Source organism: Rissa tridactyla, chromosome 6 (genome assembly GCF_028500815.1).
Source record: "Rissa tridactyla isolate bRisTri1 chromosome 6, bRisTri1.patW.cur.20221130, whole genome shotgun sequence".
In the NCBI taxonomy this organism is placed as follows: Eukaryota; Metazoa; Chordata; class Aves; order Charadriiformes; family Laridae; genus Rissa; species Rissa tridactyla.
Genome location: NC_071471.1, coordinates 26891757 through 26910539, shown reverse-complemented (window position 1 = coordinate 26910539; position 18783 = coordinate 26891757). Strand labels below are relative to the sequence as shown.

General features: G+C 37.3%; 1 protein-coding gene across 13 annotated transcripts in view; it reads left to right on the top strand.

Moving 5' to 3' along the window:
• The window catches only part of DLG1 (discs large MAGUK scaffold protein 1), a 162005-nt gene that overhangs the window by 45651 nt on the left and 97571 nt on the right, over positions 1-18783 (top strand). For all 13 annotated transcript variants that reach the window (XM_054207241.1, XM_054207237.1, XM_054207236.1 and 10 more), the window contains exon 4: positions 10128-10292. In XM_054207241.1, the coding sequence (XP_054063216.1) occupies positions 10128-10292 (165 nt within the window). The remainder of the gene's footprint in view (positions 1-10127; positions 10293-18783) is intronic.

Sequence of the window (18783 nt, the reverse complement as noted above, 5' to 3'; positions counted from 1 at the left end):
TCAAATAACCTTGAATTTTTAATGCTTGAAAATGAGGATTAAATATCCCATAGCCATTCATTTTGTGGTCTGCTGACATTTCCTTGAAAAAGCTGGTGTAAACTGCAGCTCAGCAAATTCCCTGCTGTCAAGCTTACAACTTCCCTGGCTTTATAATTACACACAGCTGATTTCAAAAGGGGTTTTCACATGCTTATTGGTGCAGTGCGAAAGCACCTTGCAGGAAGCGTTGGGTTTCTCTCTGTCGGGCCGTGTAACGAGTCCCTTGCTGCAACATCTTGCCCCTCCCCTAAGCAACCAGCACACACTGAGCGTAGTGGCTCTGCTGGAGTTGCTTCTGTTTTCATGGAGGAGACAGCAGACCTTGCACTGCAGCAGGTGGAGCTGCCTTGGTGGATCTAACCCTGGGTTCTGGCTGAGAGGATCTGAGTATTACTTTGGGCTGCGAGACAGTTGTCACTTCAAGCTGCTGCTAATGTAATTAAATATAAAGCTGACTTGAAAATTTTAAAAATGGACACAGGATTTTTTCCTTGCCTTTTTTTAAAGATCTGGTTTCTAACGTGAAGCAAAATTTTTCCTGAAGGATTCAACCTCTTTTATATAAAGGCTTATTTTTGAACACTATGGACCTAGATTAAATGTCAAAGACAGGCAGCAAGCAGCGCTTACAGAGGCATTTTTCTGGAATCTCAGTCACGGATCGATTGAAGTGCACAGGGTCTGAAAAAATGTCTCCTAGCATAAAAAACTTGGATTGTTTTTCTCCGATGCTATGCCACTGTAAAGTAGCATGTACCAACAACACAATATCTTTAATGTTTGGATGTAAGGTGGGTCTATAAAAGGACTTTCCTGGAAATGTAAGCTGCTTTTAGTGAATGATTGCCATTATGTCTAATGTAACTGTACCTTAAATTTCTGATTAAATGGTGCGTATTTTGTTCCATGCCTTACTTGATTATCGGAGCTTGTGGTGATTGTGACAGAAGTAATGAATTATCATGTCTACTGTTTAAAGATCCCTTTGAACAACACTTTGAATTTACTGAATGCCGCATGTAAAATGTCGTCATTCTCCATTAATCAGCATTAATCATCATGTAATCAGTTTATTGCACTTGGCTTTCATTTTCTTCAGCTGTAGAGAATTAAATACACAGGAGACTTGTGCTGAGATGCAGGGCTGGAAATGCCTCCTGACATCATATTGATGGAAGCAATTGTTAGTGGCAGGTTTGGGTTTAACAGTGCCCTCAGGCATTTAGTCATTTTAGGACTACATCAACGGTTTAGGTTTCAGAGTAATAAAACATACGTAATTTGGTAATCCTCAGAATAGTAAACAGAATATATTCAGTGTTGTGTCAAAACTGCTTTTTTTTCAGTAAAATTAATGTGCAATGTGAAGGATATAATGAAAACACAAAGTACTGGAAAGCCCCTTTAAAATTCAAGGGATATGTATGTGAAGTTACTTTTGAGACCAAGATTCAGAAATCATTCTCTCTAAAAGTAGCTGTGCATATTCAGTGTTTCCAGGTCAGCGTTTGTTATTTTTAACAAAACATAGTTGAACTGTATTTTATTTTATAAATTTGGAACAGTTCTGTGTATGTATACACATACATACATATATGCGTATATGGGTAATACATTTTTTTATATATCTATCACAAAATGTTGAATAAATGTCACCTAGGTTGGGAGGGAGGAGTCTAAATTTTTATGGATCTTTTGGTAGTGTGGATGATTTATTATGAAACTTTAAGTTGAATGCTTTATTTCCAGGAGGGAAGAATTTGACTTCTTTTGAATCAATCTACTTATGTGTCCAAAGCATTTTTCAATTTGAATTATGTATATATTTATTGATGCAATTTGGAAACTACTTGCTATAAAACTACAATTTTTTTCCTGCTTTTTGTGGATCTGCACGTCCCTATTTTTTTTATTAATAAGATATTCTCATGTTTAAATAATAAACTTGGGAAGAAAGCCATAGAATGAAAATACCATCTTGATTTTAATTTTGCCAGTTGAACTGCAGAGAGGAGAGATGCTGTTCACTTTAAGACCAAACTAAAAATATCCAGCAAACATCCAGAATCCACTTTAGGCATTTTGTGTCGGATGTGAGCGATGGCGGCATTTTCTGCTGTACTCGCACGTCAGCGGCTCTCTTGGTCTGTCTGAATGCCTCAGTGACTCCTTACCTTACTCTCCTTCAGCCCACCCCAGGCATGGGCTGGAGGGACCTCCCATCACTGGCGCCTGTCTGGCAGGCAGAGATGCCAGGGGTGGGAAGAGGGAGGTAGAGCACCTTGTACAAAATAGTCAGCAGAATTCCTTATTATTATCTTTATTAATGTCGTCGTACGCTAATAAGTAATGTATCTGGCAAACCAATAGTTTCTTGACTGCAATTTATTTAGCACTGTTGTGTTTTAAAAATCTTAGACTATTTATGCACAGGCTTTAAATAAACGCGTATTGCTGTTAATACAGAGTGGGTACTCCATACTATCTGCATCCCAAATGAGCTGAAATATTTAGGTTTAAATAGCATGAACTGCTGGTAGTGCAGAGAGATTTTGAACTAGGCAGTTGTTGATATTTGAAGAAAAGTTGCAGGGTTGTATTGCACTAAAACTAAAATACTCTTGTCCTCTGAGGAGATAGCCTTCGAATACTGAAAGGGTCAATATTTAAATGACAACGTGAAACAGTAATACAGGATTACCTGTTCAGTCCTTTACATAAAGAAACAATTCATCTCACACAAGTAATCCTATGAAATACAGTGCTTTCCAGTTTCCTTTACTGTTTTTTTGAACCACATAGGAAAAGAACATCCACAATCTGACTGTTCCTTCTTTAGTCTCTCTACCTTGGCATTCTGGAACAGGTGAACTTCTTCACTACAAATATTTCTGGTGTTTTTGTAAATGTATGTACATATTGTAAATTGTTGTATTGTTTCTAGATATCTGTGACATGAAGCATTACATAAATACTTACATTTAACACTAGTTGTGCATTTTGACATATGATGGAACACTGTGACCTAAATAAATATGTTATAAGCAGTTTTATTCAAGATAGAATGTCAAGCTGAAACTGTCCAATGGGGTGAAATGCCTTATGTTTTTGTCTTGGCTCCAATTATTAAAAGAAAACTTAATGCTTTTATTTGAGAATGAAGCAGTTAGTTACTCAAAGTACTGAACTTGTGTTTAAAAAAACAACAATAATAAAAACAACCAAAAAAACCCCCCAACAACCCAAAGATCAAAAAACCTGTTCTAATATTTCAAGTCATTCAGTTTATCATATGTTGAGGCCTAAACTGTAAATAATACTGAATGTCCTGTTCCATGGTCAGTGAAGAAGTTCTGAAAATACACAAACACATATCCTCTTTTCTTACATTACTGAAATGTCTTCTATTATTCACAGGCTTTCAGGTTTTTGGTGTGCATTGCTGTTCACCTGCAAAGAGACTTTATTTGGTTTTTGTAATCTTCCTGGTTTTTACAAATGAAAAGCTTCCAAGTTCATTTTGGTTCTCCAATAGCGGAGCATACCTTTTGTTTTGTGTCCTTTTCTTTCCTCCATGAGGAAGGCACTATTATTTTCCTAAGCACTAGTTTCTGATTTAGCACTTCCCATAGACTACAGGGAAGACTTGTACAAAATGCGTTAGCATCTTAATGTACTAATCATTTTGGATTAGTTTTGTTTTAGCAAGATTATGCAAAATTTATCTGTGTTATTGCTCTTGTTGTTAGAGTTGTTGGAGCTCATTTTCTGCTGAATGGTACCTGGATGTCAGAGTTGTGAAGGCTGGTTTTTGGGGAGATGTGAGGAGCACTGAGGGTATTCAGATTTTTCTACTCATCTGCTTTTGACATGTTGATTCCTAGTCCTTTTATGCAGGAGTGGAGATGTTGAACATCAGTGTTTCCCAGCAACTTCAGTCGCTGGAATCATCTTTTGAAGGGTCCTTTCAGATTTAGTTTAACTTCTAAGGTGTAGCGGTGACTCAACAAGGACAAGTACTTAAACTTGGGGAGTCGAGGGCAAATAGTCTAAAGCCACTTTGTTTTATTGTGCTGCCTGTTCATACTGCATCAGAGGGGGTATGACCCTGTGAATGTCTATATATTTATCAAATTAAAATGATTAAATTTACGTATTAAAATCCTCACTTATTCTTAACCTCTTTCACAACATGTACAGTGAAAATTAAAACTTACATGGGTTTTTCTGGGTTTTGTTTCTCGTTTTTGTTTTTTGAAGTGTGCAGTAACTTGGGACTCCTTTTGATGCCTGGGTGGGGAGAGTTAAAACCTGGAGGAGAAGGGACATGAGTACAAGAAGGTCAATTTACAAACTTTTTAATTTTCTAAGCACCCTTTCACTCTTATATTAAAGCTAGTTTGGTACTGATTTTTTTTTCCTTTGTGTATAGAGAAGATACTGTGCTTGCAAACTTGTTTTTGTGTAAGACTGTATGTCTAATATGAACTAGATTTTGACACACATCCGATTTTGAGAAGAACTGTAGTTACTGCTGCCTTGCACTTTGTCATTAAATTATCTGATAGTTAAGGATGTTCTTGTGTAATTAATTTTCTACCCATGAACATGGCATTCTGTATGGCCTGAATCTCTGGAATAACAGCATTGCATGCTGTTGTGGATATGGGTCACCAGTTTAGGGCATGAGATTGTTTAAGTGTTCTTTAAATAACTTCCTTTAATTTCTGTTTCAGTAAGACTTCTCATTAGAAGGTCTTTTAAAAAAAAAAAGTAAAATAAACCCACAGCTTAATTACCTTTAGGGGGTAAATTATGTATGAATCTGTTTGAAATATCTTTGTAAAATACAGATATGAGCTTAGGCAGGCTAAAGTGAACCTTTTTTAGAATGAGTTTCCTAAAGCTTTTCTGTGTTTATTCTGTGAACAGGTGATCTGTATTCTGAAAAACAGTGCTATAAAATGTCCACAAAATCCTTGTTTGTCCTGGACATTGTTGCAGAAACTTTGTTCCTCCTTATTTTTGTCTAACTCTGCTAGGCCTGTGAATTCAAGCAGAGAGGCTGTGGGCCTGAACAATTAACACAGTGACTGATTTCTCTGTGGTGAATTTAGAACCTCTTCTTGTCTCATGTAAACTGGCATTAGTTTATTTAAAAGTAAATGGATTTTTCAGTGGCTTACACCAGTAAATAATTTAGTTCATAGGATTTGGTGACATTTCAAAAGTCATTGAAGGTGTAATCTAGCCTGAAGAAATTTTGTTAACTATGTTGTATCAGAAGAGAGATGTTTTTAATTAATTTTGACACACCTGTATACCTGCAACTGAATCCTTTGGGGCAGTATCTCTGTCAGAATTCTGTGTTACATGTTTAGCGCTTGGTTGCTTTGGACTATAAATTATGATTATAAATTTTACAACAGTCCATAAAGCTTCTTAAAAATAGTTAAATTGCTTGACTACTACCTAATTGAGTGCTGGGAAACTTCCGTGGTGTGCAGCAGAGGCAGTCTGTCTGCAAGCTCAGAGCTGCTTTGCCACACCTGGCTTTTTTTCTTTCCTTTATTCTGTCTTGCCCATCGCTTGGCTGACTCTTCTAAGCTGGGGTCTCCTTGGAACCTGGATTTGGGTGCAGGATTGGATACTCTTGGTTGTAAGCAGAGAAATGGTCTTCTGCTAGCCACGAGGGGATAGGCTGGTCCTACTCTCTACCCGCTTTTCTCCCTATTATGCCAGCACTGGTGCATGCCTTATCTTGCTGTGAGCCACTTTAGGGAATTAAAGAAAATTTAATATTGCTGGAAGAGGGAATGAACATTCTGCTGGGTCAGCTTGCTGAGCTTGCTCACTATCTGAATTGAGATGCGTACTAACAGCAAGGGGCAGGGAGACGTAGTCGTATGGCTCGACCAAGAGGGATTGATTGAGTCCTGCTTGCATGGGATTTCACTTCGTAGGTAGTAGCAGCATTAACTTGGCATGACTGAAACAGTTGACTGAATTCTCGTTCAGGGGTTGGCAGCTTCTGGGAGAGAAAAGGAACAGGCAATTTTGAATGGCGGCTGTACGACCGTGCCATATCACTTGAATGCGCTACTTCAGTCAAGGGGCAGAGTATTTCAGAAGTGATGTTCCATAGTAAAGCAGTACAAAACACTTCCACTCCTGTGGAGAATTAGCTGTTGTAAGAGTCAGTGATTTGCTTTACTTGAAGCACTTTGCTCAAGAGTAATTTCAGCAAAGGGCAAGGATAGTGCGGTACCTTTCAGAATAAGTATTGTGGATATTAAGTTTTCATGTACTTTATGTCCTTGTCTTCTATTTGCACATTATCCTGTAAGTATTTCAGTTAGTGTATTTTAAACATTAATTCTGGTGGGCGTTTAGTAGTTTCAAGTTGGGAAACGTTTTGCAAATAATGAAGTCAATCTTGAATATTGCATCAAAATCCAATTAGTTCACATTTAAAATGTTTTTTTTTTGAGAAGCTTATAGCCCGTGTCAGTGCCTCCACTACCACAAATTTTTTTTCGTTTCTGATGTAAATAATGACATACTGATCTATTAAAACTTTATATGCGCTATGCACTGATACATTGTATAATGTAAACATATAGTTCTTAGTGAAATCTAGAGTCTGCTTACACTCAGGCATGTCCAAATACCCTTTTCTAATAAATATGTCTAGTTTAAGGAAAAAAATCAAGGTAATTCTGTGCTTTGCCTAAAGGTATTGACTGTTCTGTAAAGGAAGTTAATTTTGATTGACTGTGACTATTCTTTTCATTTATTTTTTTAAAATAAAGCTGGGATGATCTAGCTTTTCACAGTGTCTTGCCTGAGATGATCTGGGAACTCAATCCACTGTCAGGTCTCGTTTTCCTGCATTTTATAGTCAAATCAAAGCTTGAGATCTGGCAAGGACACTTTGGATTGCAAGTCCAGCCAAATACTGCCTTCAGCAGCGGGGCAAGCTCCCTTAAGTTAGTAGACATCCTGCTTTGTCTGATGTTGCAAGATATTTTCTGTGCTTCTGGAAGCTCTAATGTTTATTTTCTCTAATTTCCAGTGTGATCTTTCTTAAAATGCTTTGATAATGCTCACTTATATTTTTTGCTAATGCCGTTCTTTAAATGATTATTCTTCCCTGTTTCTGATGTTTAATATGGCTGCTCTAGAGAGTTCATGTTGAACTCCTTTCAGGGTTTTGTTTTGATAAGATAAAAAGTCAATCTCAGAAAACAGATGAATGGCAGGAGTCTGAGGCTGAGCAATCTACCATCTCCCTGCTGCAGGGAAAGAAAGAAAAAGAACTTCTGCCTTCTGCTAGTAGTGAGTATTAGGTTGGCTTGGTCATCTCATGAAACCTCTCTGCTGAAGATTTGAAAAAATAGGGCTTTTTGAGTAACCATTGCAATTTTTCACAACTGTCAGCATTCACCATCTCTCCTTTGCCACCTTTGCCATCCAGCTAAGGAGAGAAGGTATGGAAATGTTTGGAGGTTGATTGTTATAATAACAGAAGTCTTAATGTTTTTGCTTTCCTCTTTGGAATAACTACTTCTGCCTTGTGCTTCTCTGGTAATCGTTGGTATTTTTAGTGAAAATATACTTGTATTGCTTCTAGTTTATAATTTCTAATACTTAAAAAGCATAATTTCTCTCACATAGTAGAACTTGATCTCATATGGTCTCAGCAATGAAGGGTTGAATTGAGTAGGGTGGATAAAGATATCTTTTTTTTAAATTTTATTTTTTAAGTATAAAAATAGAGCAGGGTTATAACTTCAAAGATCTCTGACATCTCGTTAAGTTACTGACAAAAATAAACTGTGCATCTTTAGTCTCTGCCTGTATGTGTGTGGTCGGGTGTGGGTTTTTTGCTGTTTTGGAGTTTGGAGGCAGGGTGGGGATGGCGTGCTGCGGGGTGGGCTCTGACTGGGTAAAGTGCAATGGGTGATGAAAGTGTAAAGCCGCAAGTTGTTCCTTCTAAGTTAGTAAGGGAACTTTGCTTGTCTCCCAAGGAATCTTAGTGTTGGCAGAACAACGTGGCAGGGAAGAGAAGAGCAAACAAATCCTTTCTCTTTCAGCATGAGTCAGTTATGTGACTTCAGCTGCCTTATTTAACCACTTCTTTACTGGGAAAACTCTGCAATATTGCTATATGATGAGTCTATAGAAGACAGAGTAGACTGATGCATAGCTCACTCATAAAAGAGAGTGATCCTGTCCTGATTTCCCCCCTGCTTTTGCGCTCTCTGGTGTTCTTTGAGTCCCTGTCTGGATCAGGGTCACTAATCCAGCACAAGTCTAACCCAGCAAAGGAGGAGAAAAAAGTGTGAAATTCTCTGCTGATTTGAGTGCCAGAACCAAAGAAAGGAAGGGGATATGGTGCCTTCCCCAGGCTTTAGGTGACAGGGAAGAGTAAGAGTAAGATTCCTGTTGTTTAGCTGTCCTATTTGACCATGCTTAGAGATGTTTTTTGCTGGATAGACAAAAAAATTAAGTCTTCCTGGAAGACAACCACAGGAGGCGGTTGTGAGCAGGAAATGAACAGGTTAAGCATTACAGGAGTCAATAATTGATGGACCTTTTCAAGCAGCTGCTTTATAGTTTTTCCTGTATGCTTCAATTTCGTAATATTGCAGGACTTTCTGTGAAGGGCAGGGATCTTTGTGGTAGCCTGAAATCGTACTTTCATGTAACTGTTAACAGGGTTAATTGTCATACACCGTTTATTAGGTACTGCTTTGGTGTAGTGCTCATGTGCTTATAGACACATGATTTACTTGCAGTGGTCTACTGGATTATGATGTAGAATTGACTTACCAGGATGACAACTATTTTTGATTTAAATTATAGTACGTAAATCTTAGAATTCTGTTTAAAAAAAAAACAAAACAAAACCTCACGGAAATGTCTTCTATCCTAAGTATACTTTATTAATAATAGGAGTAGCTTTTTCCAAGTTTAAAATCATTACACGTTTAGTTCTTTCTGTTCCTTTAATGACATGGTGTGCTTTCCCTGTAAACTAGTAGCAACTGTGTATGTACTCCAGAGTACAGTAGTAGTGTGTGAAAGTGAATGTGGTTATAAAATGTTGGGGTGCCTCTTATGGACACAGTAAACACTGCTGGAAAAGTTACATGACTTCAGACTTCAGCTTTAGTTTAAACTAGCAATAAAATGCATGGACTACCTGAAGTACCTTGGAATTGACCAAAGGGGTGAAGCTTATATTTAATTATGTTTGTAATGTGAGCCCATGTTAGCTCTGGAGTTTGGAGGTGCTGTATGAGCCAGATAACTCTGCAGTCCAGAGAACAGGTGAATGTTATGCATCCTCCTGATTTCATTAATACCTTTTAGTAGGGATCTGCAAGTGTGGATACAGCACAGTCTGACTAGAACTCATCCCTAGTGGCTAAGTAATAGGTTCTGGTTTTTGAAATTGAATGCAAATTAATAAGACTGAGGCTGAATAATGTCTTGTGTTTCTATTTGAAGACTTACTTGTTGGTGAAGCTCCATCTGTCTAGTAGGAAAAGCACATCTTTATTGTTTCCTAATGAAGTTAGCAGTAGTGAATTGCTATGTTGATGCCCCAGTATAAAAGCTGAAATTATTTAGCTGACAGAAAACAGTTTTGGCAGATGTGCTAAACTGGGCGTACAGAAAAAAGGTTTTGAGGCTGATAGTTTTTAAAGGCAGGACAAGGTGATAAACCCAGTTGGTGCTGAGCCTCTGCTATTAGTGAATAATGTAGTGTTAAAGTGTTTGCAAGAAAAAAATAGTAAAGGGGAAAGTTGTGTGGAGAAGTTTTTGGGGACATGTTACTGTATGCAAACAGGCAAAAGAAAATTAGGTAGATGTATAGTAGTTCTAGAGAAGACTAAAAAGGCTGGAACCTTTTTAGACAGGATCTAAAAACAGTAATTTAAACTTTTATTTCTAGATTTTTTTGCCTTTAAGTCAGCTGGGTCAGAAAATAACTGTTTCTGTCTGACCTAGTTTTCTGGATAGTCTTTTCCTATTTCTATGGTGGACTGATCTTTTTCCGTAATTGTTTTCTTCAGAAATACCGCTATCAGGATGAAGATACACCTCCACAGGAGCACAGCTCTCCACACATTGCCAATGAGGTGACGGGTCCAGAGCTGGTTCATGTATCGGAGAAGAATCTGTCACAAATTGAGAATGTCCATGGATTTGTTTCCCATTCTCACATTTCACCAGTAAAGGTAGGCATTTTAAAAGTTATTATGAGTGAACTCTTTTGATATACTCCCCAGGGATATAATTTTCTGGGGAAAAAAATAATGCATGAGTTACACCTGCTTCTGTTTTTTAATGGAACTGCTCATTTGTAAAATTCACTTTGTAGATGTTAAGGCATTGACTTAGTTCCACGCATTCTGACTAAAAATGCGTGGTAGTAAAATGCTCAGATAACAAATGCATGTAACTTAAGGGCGCAGGTGTAGTTATGATGGGCACTATGGTTACTGGTGTCATTACGTTTTGGGTTTTCTACCAGGATCCTGTAGAATCACTTCAGAGTTTTTCTAGTAAATATTTTAAATGAGGACCTATGTGGAAAATGTAATAAGCTAAGTGCAATATACGTCTCTGGAGTTTTTCAGCATACGGTGCCATTATTTACAAAACAACTTCTTGAGTTGTCTTGAGACTCTTGAAGTTACTCTGCAGTAACTTCAAGATAGATTAAAAAATTTAGAGAGAGAAAAAAACTGAGAGGGGGGTTTTCAGGGGTTGGCGGCTGTAGCAGGCAGTTTTATGTGCTGGGTTAGTAGGGAGATGTAGCTGAATCATTTTCAGAATAGCATATTATTTTAGTGGACCAGACTAAATACTGTTTTCTGTAACACTTCTGAATTTTTATGGCTTTTTAGAGGAAAAAGTGGAGAAGTGCTTTGATACTAATGAGTATTTGGGCTTTAGAATGATGAGGTGGGCTTACATTGTGGTAGGCCTACAGTTTGGTATTTTCAGCATGAACTGTTGGTGTGTGGTAGTAGCCTTTGTGACTGAAATTTTCAGTGTACTATAATGCGTGCTGGTATGATTTAAGAAAAAAAGTAATTTTGAATTTAGTTACATTTCCAGATATATATATATATATATTTTTTTTTTTGCTATAAAGAAAAATCTTTTTGAATGTATCAGCTCTTTATAACTGATCTGTGAGGATTCTGCAGAGGAACCAACTGTAGTGGGCGGGTGTGTTTAATAATTATGTTCCAGCTTTTCTAAGATTTTTAAAACGTACATGCTGGTATTGAACACAGTTACTTATTTTTACTTACAACTCCGTAAGGAACTCCGTGTGTTTCCATAGTCTTCAGGAGTTAGGCAAAGCCAAATTCTTTAAGCCCTAATGAATAACCTTTTTGAAGTGGGCTATATTAACCTCTGAAGAGCCTTGTAAGAAAGCTAATATGACAAACCTTTCATTTTGAGAATGGCTAGGACCTCAATCTTCTATTGTTTATGAAGGTAGCCACAAAGTAACACTTCTACATATCTAATTCACTGAATTTATTGATATTCAGAAAGTAATACATCACACTTTGTGTGCAAACATTAGAAATAAAAAAAACCAGTCCTCTGCCTCTGGGGACTTAAGGTCAACTCTGTTTATTCACAAGCTTTTTCTTGTTCGTAGCACAGTTAGTCTTGCATTTCAGAAAGCATACAGGGATCAAAGAGGCAAACTGTAAAGCTGTCTGTGATAAGTGATCACGTATAATGCATTTCACAATCCATAAACTCAAAAATAAAAAATAAAATTCTAGAATGGATATGTGTTGTGGTTTAACCCCGGCTGGCATCTTAGGACCATTCAGCTGCTTCCGCAGTTCTCCCTCTTCTGCCCCAGAAGGGCAGGGAGAAAAGGAGGAGAAAAAGGAGAAAAGGAGGAGAAAGGAAAGAGAAAAAACCTCATGGGTTTAGATAAAGACAGTTTAATAGAACAATAACAGAAAAAGTAAGATAACAGTAATAATAATGGTAAAAGAACATACAAGATGAAGTAATACAATGCAAGTGACTCTCATCACCTGGTGAACTGGTTTCCCAGCTCCTCCTGAGCAGTGATTGTGGATTCCTGTCCCTGGCCAACCTCCATTTATATATGTGTTATATTTATACCAAGCATGCCGTCTATGGTATGGAATATTCCATTGGCCACTCCACTGCTCTATCTGTACGCCTTCCCAGCTTCTGTGGGAAGCTGAAAAAAGTCCTTGAATAGTATGAACATCACCCAGCAACAACTAAAACAAATGCATTATTGAGATTCCTTTCATACCAAATCTTAACTCTGTCCCAGCTGAAACCAGGACGGTATGTGAGACTGAGGACCTATTTCTTGCAACTGACTAGTGTTATTTCATTGTACTTGAGACTGTTCAAAGGGCTGGAATTACCTTGTTTTTTTTCTGGCTGCTTGGATCTAAGGGAAGCCAAACTACTCGGAATAGTTCCTGTGTTTGATTTTATTTCAGAGAAGTGAGGATTTGATATTGGCAATATTAACTTTCCATGGAAGATGACTTAATTTCCTACCTTTCTATAGTGTGAGTGATCTCTAAGTTACAGAGGTCCTACCAGGCAGTTTCCTCAAACAAGTGAGACTTGTATTTAGAGTGTTGTATGGGATCCTTAATTATCTGTTTCAGTTGAGCTTTATCTAACTACTGTAACTTTCTGTAAAGACACAGATGTAAAACCCAGAACAGTTTTACAGAAATAGGTGTGAATGATTGTACTCTGCCTTTCTTTACTGAGATGTGATCTAACCTGAACATTTTTTAGCTTTCTTGGAGTGCGTTGAATGTAGAACTCTGCTACACTGTTCTGGAAGAAAGAAACCACGTCTCTAAAGATGGAACTATTATTAAACTTTTCTGGAAATTGAGTTAAGCAGCCTGTAGGTATAATTACAAAATATGGTGAGACCTCTTCAAAATACTGGGTATCATAGGTCTCTGAGGAGGATTACTATTATCTTTCTTAGATGGGTAAGTGCTGGGAAATCACCATGTGATAGGAAGGAATGTGTATATGAGAAATACCATCATGCAATTCATATTACCATTTATACCCTACATCTGATTATTTTCACAGGGCTACTCTCTATTAATTTCAAAGTTATGTGTGGTAGAACTGAAATTTCTGAGCTTTGTTAATCTGAAAACTGGGGTGGGTGCTCCAGGAGTCAGTTGTTTACCAGCATTTTGTGGAACTTTGAATTCCGATGTTAAGTTGGCTGCTGGCTTGCTTCTGTCCTGCAGAAGCTAACTTCTTTGTGTAAATAGTTTCTAATCAGAGTCTGAGGTCTTCAGGTGTTTGGAGTTGAGGGATGCACCCATAGTTTCATAGGCCCTGGGAGTCTTTATGGGACCTTTTAGAGTAAAATGCCTTTGAGCTCACAAAATTTCTTCTCAATCAGGAGATGGTTTGCTAAAGTTATTGGAATAAATGCTGTTAAACTTGAACATGAGTATGTCAGGAAAAAAACCCCAAGGTTGGTATGGTATTATTAGTATAGCTGGTCCTCTCTTTTGGCTTGATGATCTTCCAGATTTGGCATAGCTCATGATGATCAATTTAGCAACCAGGTCTGAGGTGAGCACTATGTGTAATTTATTTGGTAGGTTGGCTTGATGCACTGTGTAGGGACTGGGTTTTGGCTAATGTACAAGATCCTGATTAGCTTTGTTCAATAGTGCATTTGCTTAAGGAAACTAAATGTAATAGAGGATGTTGTCTTTATTCACTAATAAAATAACAAGAAGCTTTTTTTTTTTTAAATATGTTAAATACACTTGAAATTTCAACTACAGAGTTATTAGTTTAAGGAACAAATGTAAACAGTGGTTTTATGATCGTATGCTCCTTTTTAGGAAATGCTGCAGAGGGCAGTAGAATCAGATTTTGAGGAATACCTTATTTTGTAGCAAGCCCTCTGCAGTCTAGAGCAATAACAGAAAACATGAATAGAAAATAGTGAAGAAAGGAGATGCCTGGTTGTAACTAGTTTACATTTTATTCTCAAGAGAAGCTTTCAAATTTTCTAGTATGTAAAGAAGCTTTTACAACTTGCTTGGACAGGTAGATGATTTTCAAAGAGCAGCCTTCAATGACCAAAAAGACAAATTTGTATCCTAAATTTTTAGAAGATGAGCATGTAACTAATATTTATCAAATGTTCCACATTAAGTACTGAAGTAGCTCGAGGTGGTTTACCTTCTTGATGGGGGGGGAGGGGGGGGGCGGGGAGGGGGGTGTTCCCCAGATTGGGGTTGGGATAAGATATTGCACATTTGTCATTAGCATTAAATGATTGTTTAGCATGATTTAAAGTTTAAACATGAGACAGGACTTACAGGTTTTGTCTTGTTAGGGTGGAGCTTTATCAGTTAAGAAGAAATGTATGCTTTGTATGTCTCGAGCATCAAAGAAGTAAACTTGACCCAGGAGATTTCCTGTCCTCTGTTCCCTATTTAAAACTGTGTGAAGTAGAACTCTTCCTCTGTAAAACAGCTTTTTTTTTTTTTTTAAATGTCATGAACGAATAGTGAAAATGGTCAAATTCCAAATCCTTCACAAATATTCTGTCCCAAACATTTTAAAGAATATTTCTGGGTAGATAAGCAGCTAGTACCAGAATTTCTTCAGTATGAGGTTTCCAAATTCCTCATTGAAATTTGTGATTACAATGCGAGGTTCCTTGACTTGTTATGAAATAAAATGGGATGAAGTTGAATTGACTTTGTTGATTTGACTTTCCAGTACCTGAAGGGGGCCTACAGGAAAGATGGGGAGGGGCTGTTTGCAAGAGCATGTAGTGATAGGACGAGGGGCAATGGCTTTAAACTAGAGCAGGGTAGGCTTAGATTAGACATTAGGAAGAAGTTCTTTACAGTGAGGGTGGTGAGACACTGGAACAGGTGGCTCAGAGAGGTGGTGGAGGCGCCATCCCTGGAGACATTCAAGGCCAGGCTCGATGAGGCTCTGAGCAACCTGATCTAGTTGAAAATGTCCCTGCTTACTGCAGGGGGGTTGGACTAGATGACCTTTAAAGGTCCTTTCCAACTCAACACATTCTATGATTCTAAATGAAGCAATACATTGCTACCGAGATTGACCACTAGATGGTGATGCTACAAAAGGATTTATTTCAATTGTAAAACTGAATTTAACTTCTCCATCATACCTTCAGATTGCTGGTTTTGAATTTAACATTAATTTTTATTAAATAGCTGCAACCAAGTGAAATTAGTCATAGATGTGATATGATACTAAACAAGTTTTTAAATTGTGGAATGGAAGTTGGAGTTTTCTATCAAGGAAAAAAAGCTTTGAGTAATAGATTATTACAAGGTTTTAAAATAATGGTCCATGATGTAATAGGACAAAAAAAAAAAAAATCTTCCTTAAATTGCAGTATTCTTTATTTAAAGCAACCTGTACATGAAAGGGAAAATACTTTATTTATAGCTCTATATTTATGATGCAGCATGGCAATTCAGTATTTAAGTGTAGACCTTGATTTGGGCTTGTATGTATTTCTGTATTATGTTTGTGTATTACATGTTGGTATTTGGGGCTATTGTTTCACTGATAATACAGAACCTCCAAAGGAAGCATGCAATAGTTTGTAAGCTACTAAATATACCTTGTACTGGAAAGATATACAATGACTAGTGTGGTAAATGTTAATCTTTATCGTTCTCTGTAATAAATTCTTACATATTACAATATGCACTGCCCATACAATATTCACAATTCCCATTCAAAATTTGCACGAGGCTGTTCTAAGAGAGTTTTCCAAGTATTTGATAAGTTCATAAATTATATTATGGTGTGGCTGCCTGCAGTAGCAGGAAACTAGACTTAATGATTAAGAAAAGTCTCTTCAGTTCTTTTTTTCTTTAACCAGATCTTTTTTGCTGATCTGTCTCTGGATATTTTCACCATACCAGTAATCTTCAAAGGGTGTGAGAAAAATGCTTGCCCTTGGTTTGTTCCATAGCACATGTAGCAGACATTGACAACTGAAGATAAATGTTTTAGTTGGAACATTGTACTAGATTTATTAGTCAAGTAAGGTATCTCAAATTTCTTATTCATGCTATAAAGTAAAATTTTAATTGCTGACTGAATAGCACAGCCAGAAGGAACTAAAGGTATTCTACTGGTTGAATATTTGTCATCTTTAGAATAGCTTTGTGCAATTATCAATGAAGTAGCAGAAGACTCCAGGAACTGTGAGAAATAGGGGAGGGGAGTATGTTAATCTTTACTTTATGCTTATGTAATTATGGACTCTTGTACATAGTTCATGCAACATAGTCGGCTACTTTACAGTTCTCATGCGTTCACAGAAATGATCATCTCTGTACAAGTGGTGCCTGGAACAGACAATACTGAGCAGGTCGGGCAGCACAGTGATCGGCCTTTTTCATTACTGGCTGCCTGTTTGATTTCATGCGAAGACCTGTTGTTCTGGCTGAGTGCTGTTATATTCTGCTAGAGTACTTCAGCTTCAGATAATGCGGTAAAAGTCCCTACTTCCATATACTAAAGATTTTTTTTAAAAAATGTTTTAGACATGCAGATTAATGCTGCTTGTACATTTAAAGCACAGTGGTGGAGTCTCTTCTGGTTATATAAACTTCATTCAGAGAAGAAAACTATGACTTCATAATATTATGACACTAATGCAAATGAGGTACTGCTTTCCTTTCTTTGAACAGTGAAGTATTTCAAACTAAAGAGGAATACTATTCCGCATTGAAAAAAAAAATATGAAAATTTTACCCCCAAATTTTAACTAGAAGGATCTCTTTGCCCAAGTGAAACGTCTGCTGCTGGGTCAGAAACTAATCTCATAATGTGTTGAATGCCTTTGAACCAGTAGCTTTGCCCCAAGTCAGTGCCCCTCTGCTTTATCTGTCTTTACCTAGCAGTGTCAGATCTAGGAAAAATTAAAGTTATTCAGGCTCAGTTTGCGTTAGAGTGAAAGTAGTCCTTTATTAGAGTAAAAGCAGTAAAACAGAGCTTACCTTCTTTGGCTTTATGAATCTCTGAGCTGTTGGAGCTCGGGATGGTATAGTGGGGATGGAAAGATTACTCTGTGCTTATGCTGTTAGCTACTGAGACAGGCAGTAGGTTAGTCGGACATTTTATTTGACCTAATGCTGTGATTGTGTGCTTTTTGGTTAAGAAGTACGCTCTCTAGCCTTATCTTTCCTCTTGCTAAGAAGTAGTGACCCCTGCTTTTTGTGCCAGATACCCTCTACTTAATGTAGTGTACACGTCACTTCAAAAAAGTTTCTGATCGTATGTATGTGGTACCCAAACCTTCTACATGATGAGTTTTGTAACCCTAGTAATAGCAGTCTAGTTGACTACATGCACACTCTAGTTTTACTCTGTGAAATGAATGTCTTGTCCCCACTTAGCGTATGCCTGTTTTTTTTTTTCCACATATTTAGACGTATTTGGAAAAGTATTTCCAGGACCTAATGACATTTAAGCTTAATGGTTTTAAATTAACTCTGATATGAAACCGCTTATCTATTGGTGCTGCAATGCTGTAGAACAGTCTACTTAAACTGGCAGTGGTATCACAGGAATGAAATATGGCAAGGTGGTACTCGTTCTTAAAGTAGCATCCGGAAGGGTGAGGAGAAGTGAGAACTTACTCTCATTTCTGTACTGGAAAACATGGTGAAACTATTCTAAGGAGCAGAATAAATAAGTATGTGGAGAAATTACAAATGAAAAAGCAATGAAAGCTTTGTAAATAGAAGTTCTGCCATATAAATATCTTAGACCATGTGCATAAATAATCCTCTTAGTGTAGGTTTCTGGGTTTTCATAGATGCATGCAATAGAACTCCTCAAAAAATGCTTATGGAGAAATTTAAGCTGTCATGGAATAAGGAAAAAAAATCTTGGGATTTAATTATTTAAAAAACCCAACAACAAAAGGAAAGTAAAGGGTGGGAAAGAAGATCAGTAGCGATGATGGATGGACGTTACCAGAAGAATCTCATAAGAACTTGTGTTCTCATTGCATCATCTCAGAGAAATGAGAGCTCAGGGTTATAATAGATTAATGGAATAATCATCTCAGTACTCAAGTTACAGTCAAAAAGGCAAATGGAATATGAGGAATATCTGGAGAAGCAAATGGGAATAAAATTGCATTATTTTATCACTCTAGAAATCTGCACTGTTCCTTATCTGGATGAAGGCATATCAGTCTAGAAATGGTTCACAGAAGAGGAATAAGAGTGGTCAGAGGGTGTTCAATAAAAGATGCATCAATTTGACTCCTCAGTTTGTGAAAGAGCTGAGTCAGGAGATACCAATAAAACCTACAGTCAGTAAGCTTGAGTCACTAACATTGTGAAAATGACTAGGCAATGGTTATTCCAGAAATACAAATTTACATTCAGAAATATAAATTAGCAGGTGATGGTTGTCTTATAGCCCCTAAACACAGTGATCTACAGTCAGCTGATACAGCTACACCGATAAAGGTGTTACAGCATACATTGCTTGTCTCTTCTGCCCTTTTTCTTCAGCTGGAAGCAAGCACCTTTATTTAACTCTTTCTCATTAATCTGTATGGGAAATAACTGCTTGTGTAAATTTTACATATACACACATGCTTCCTTTAATGCAGAACAACAT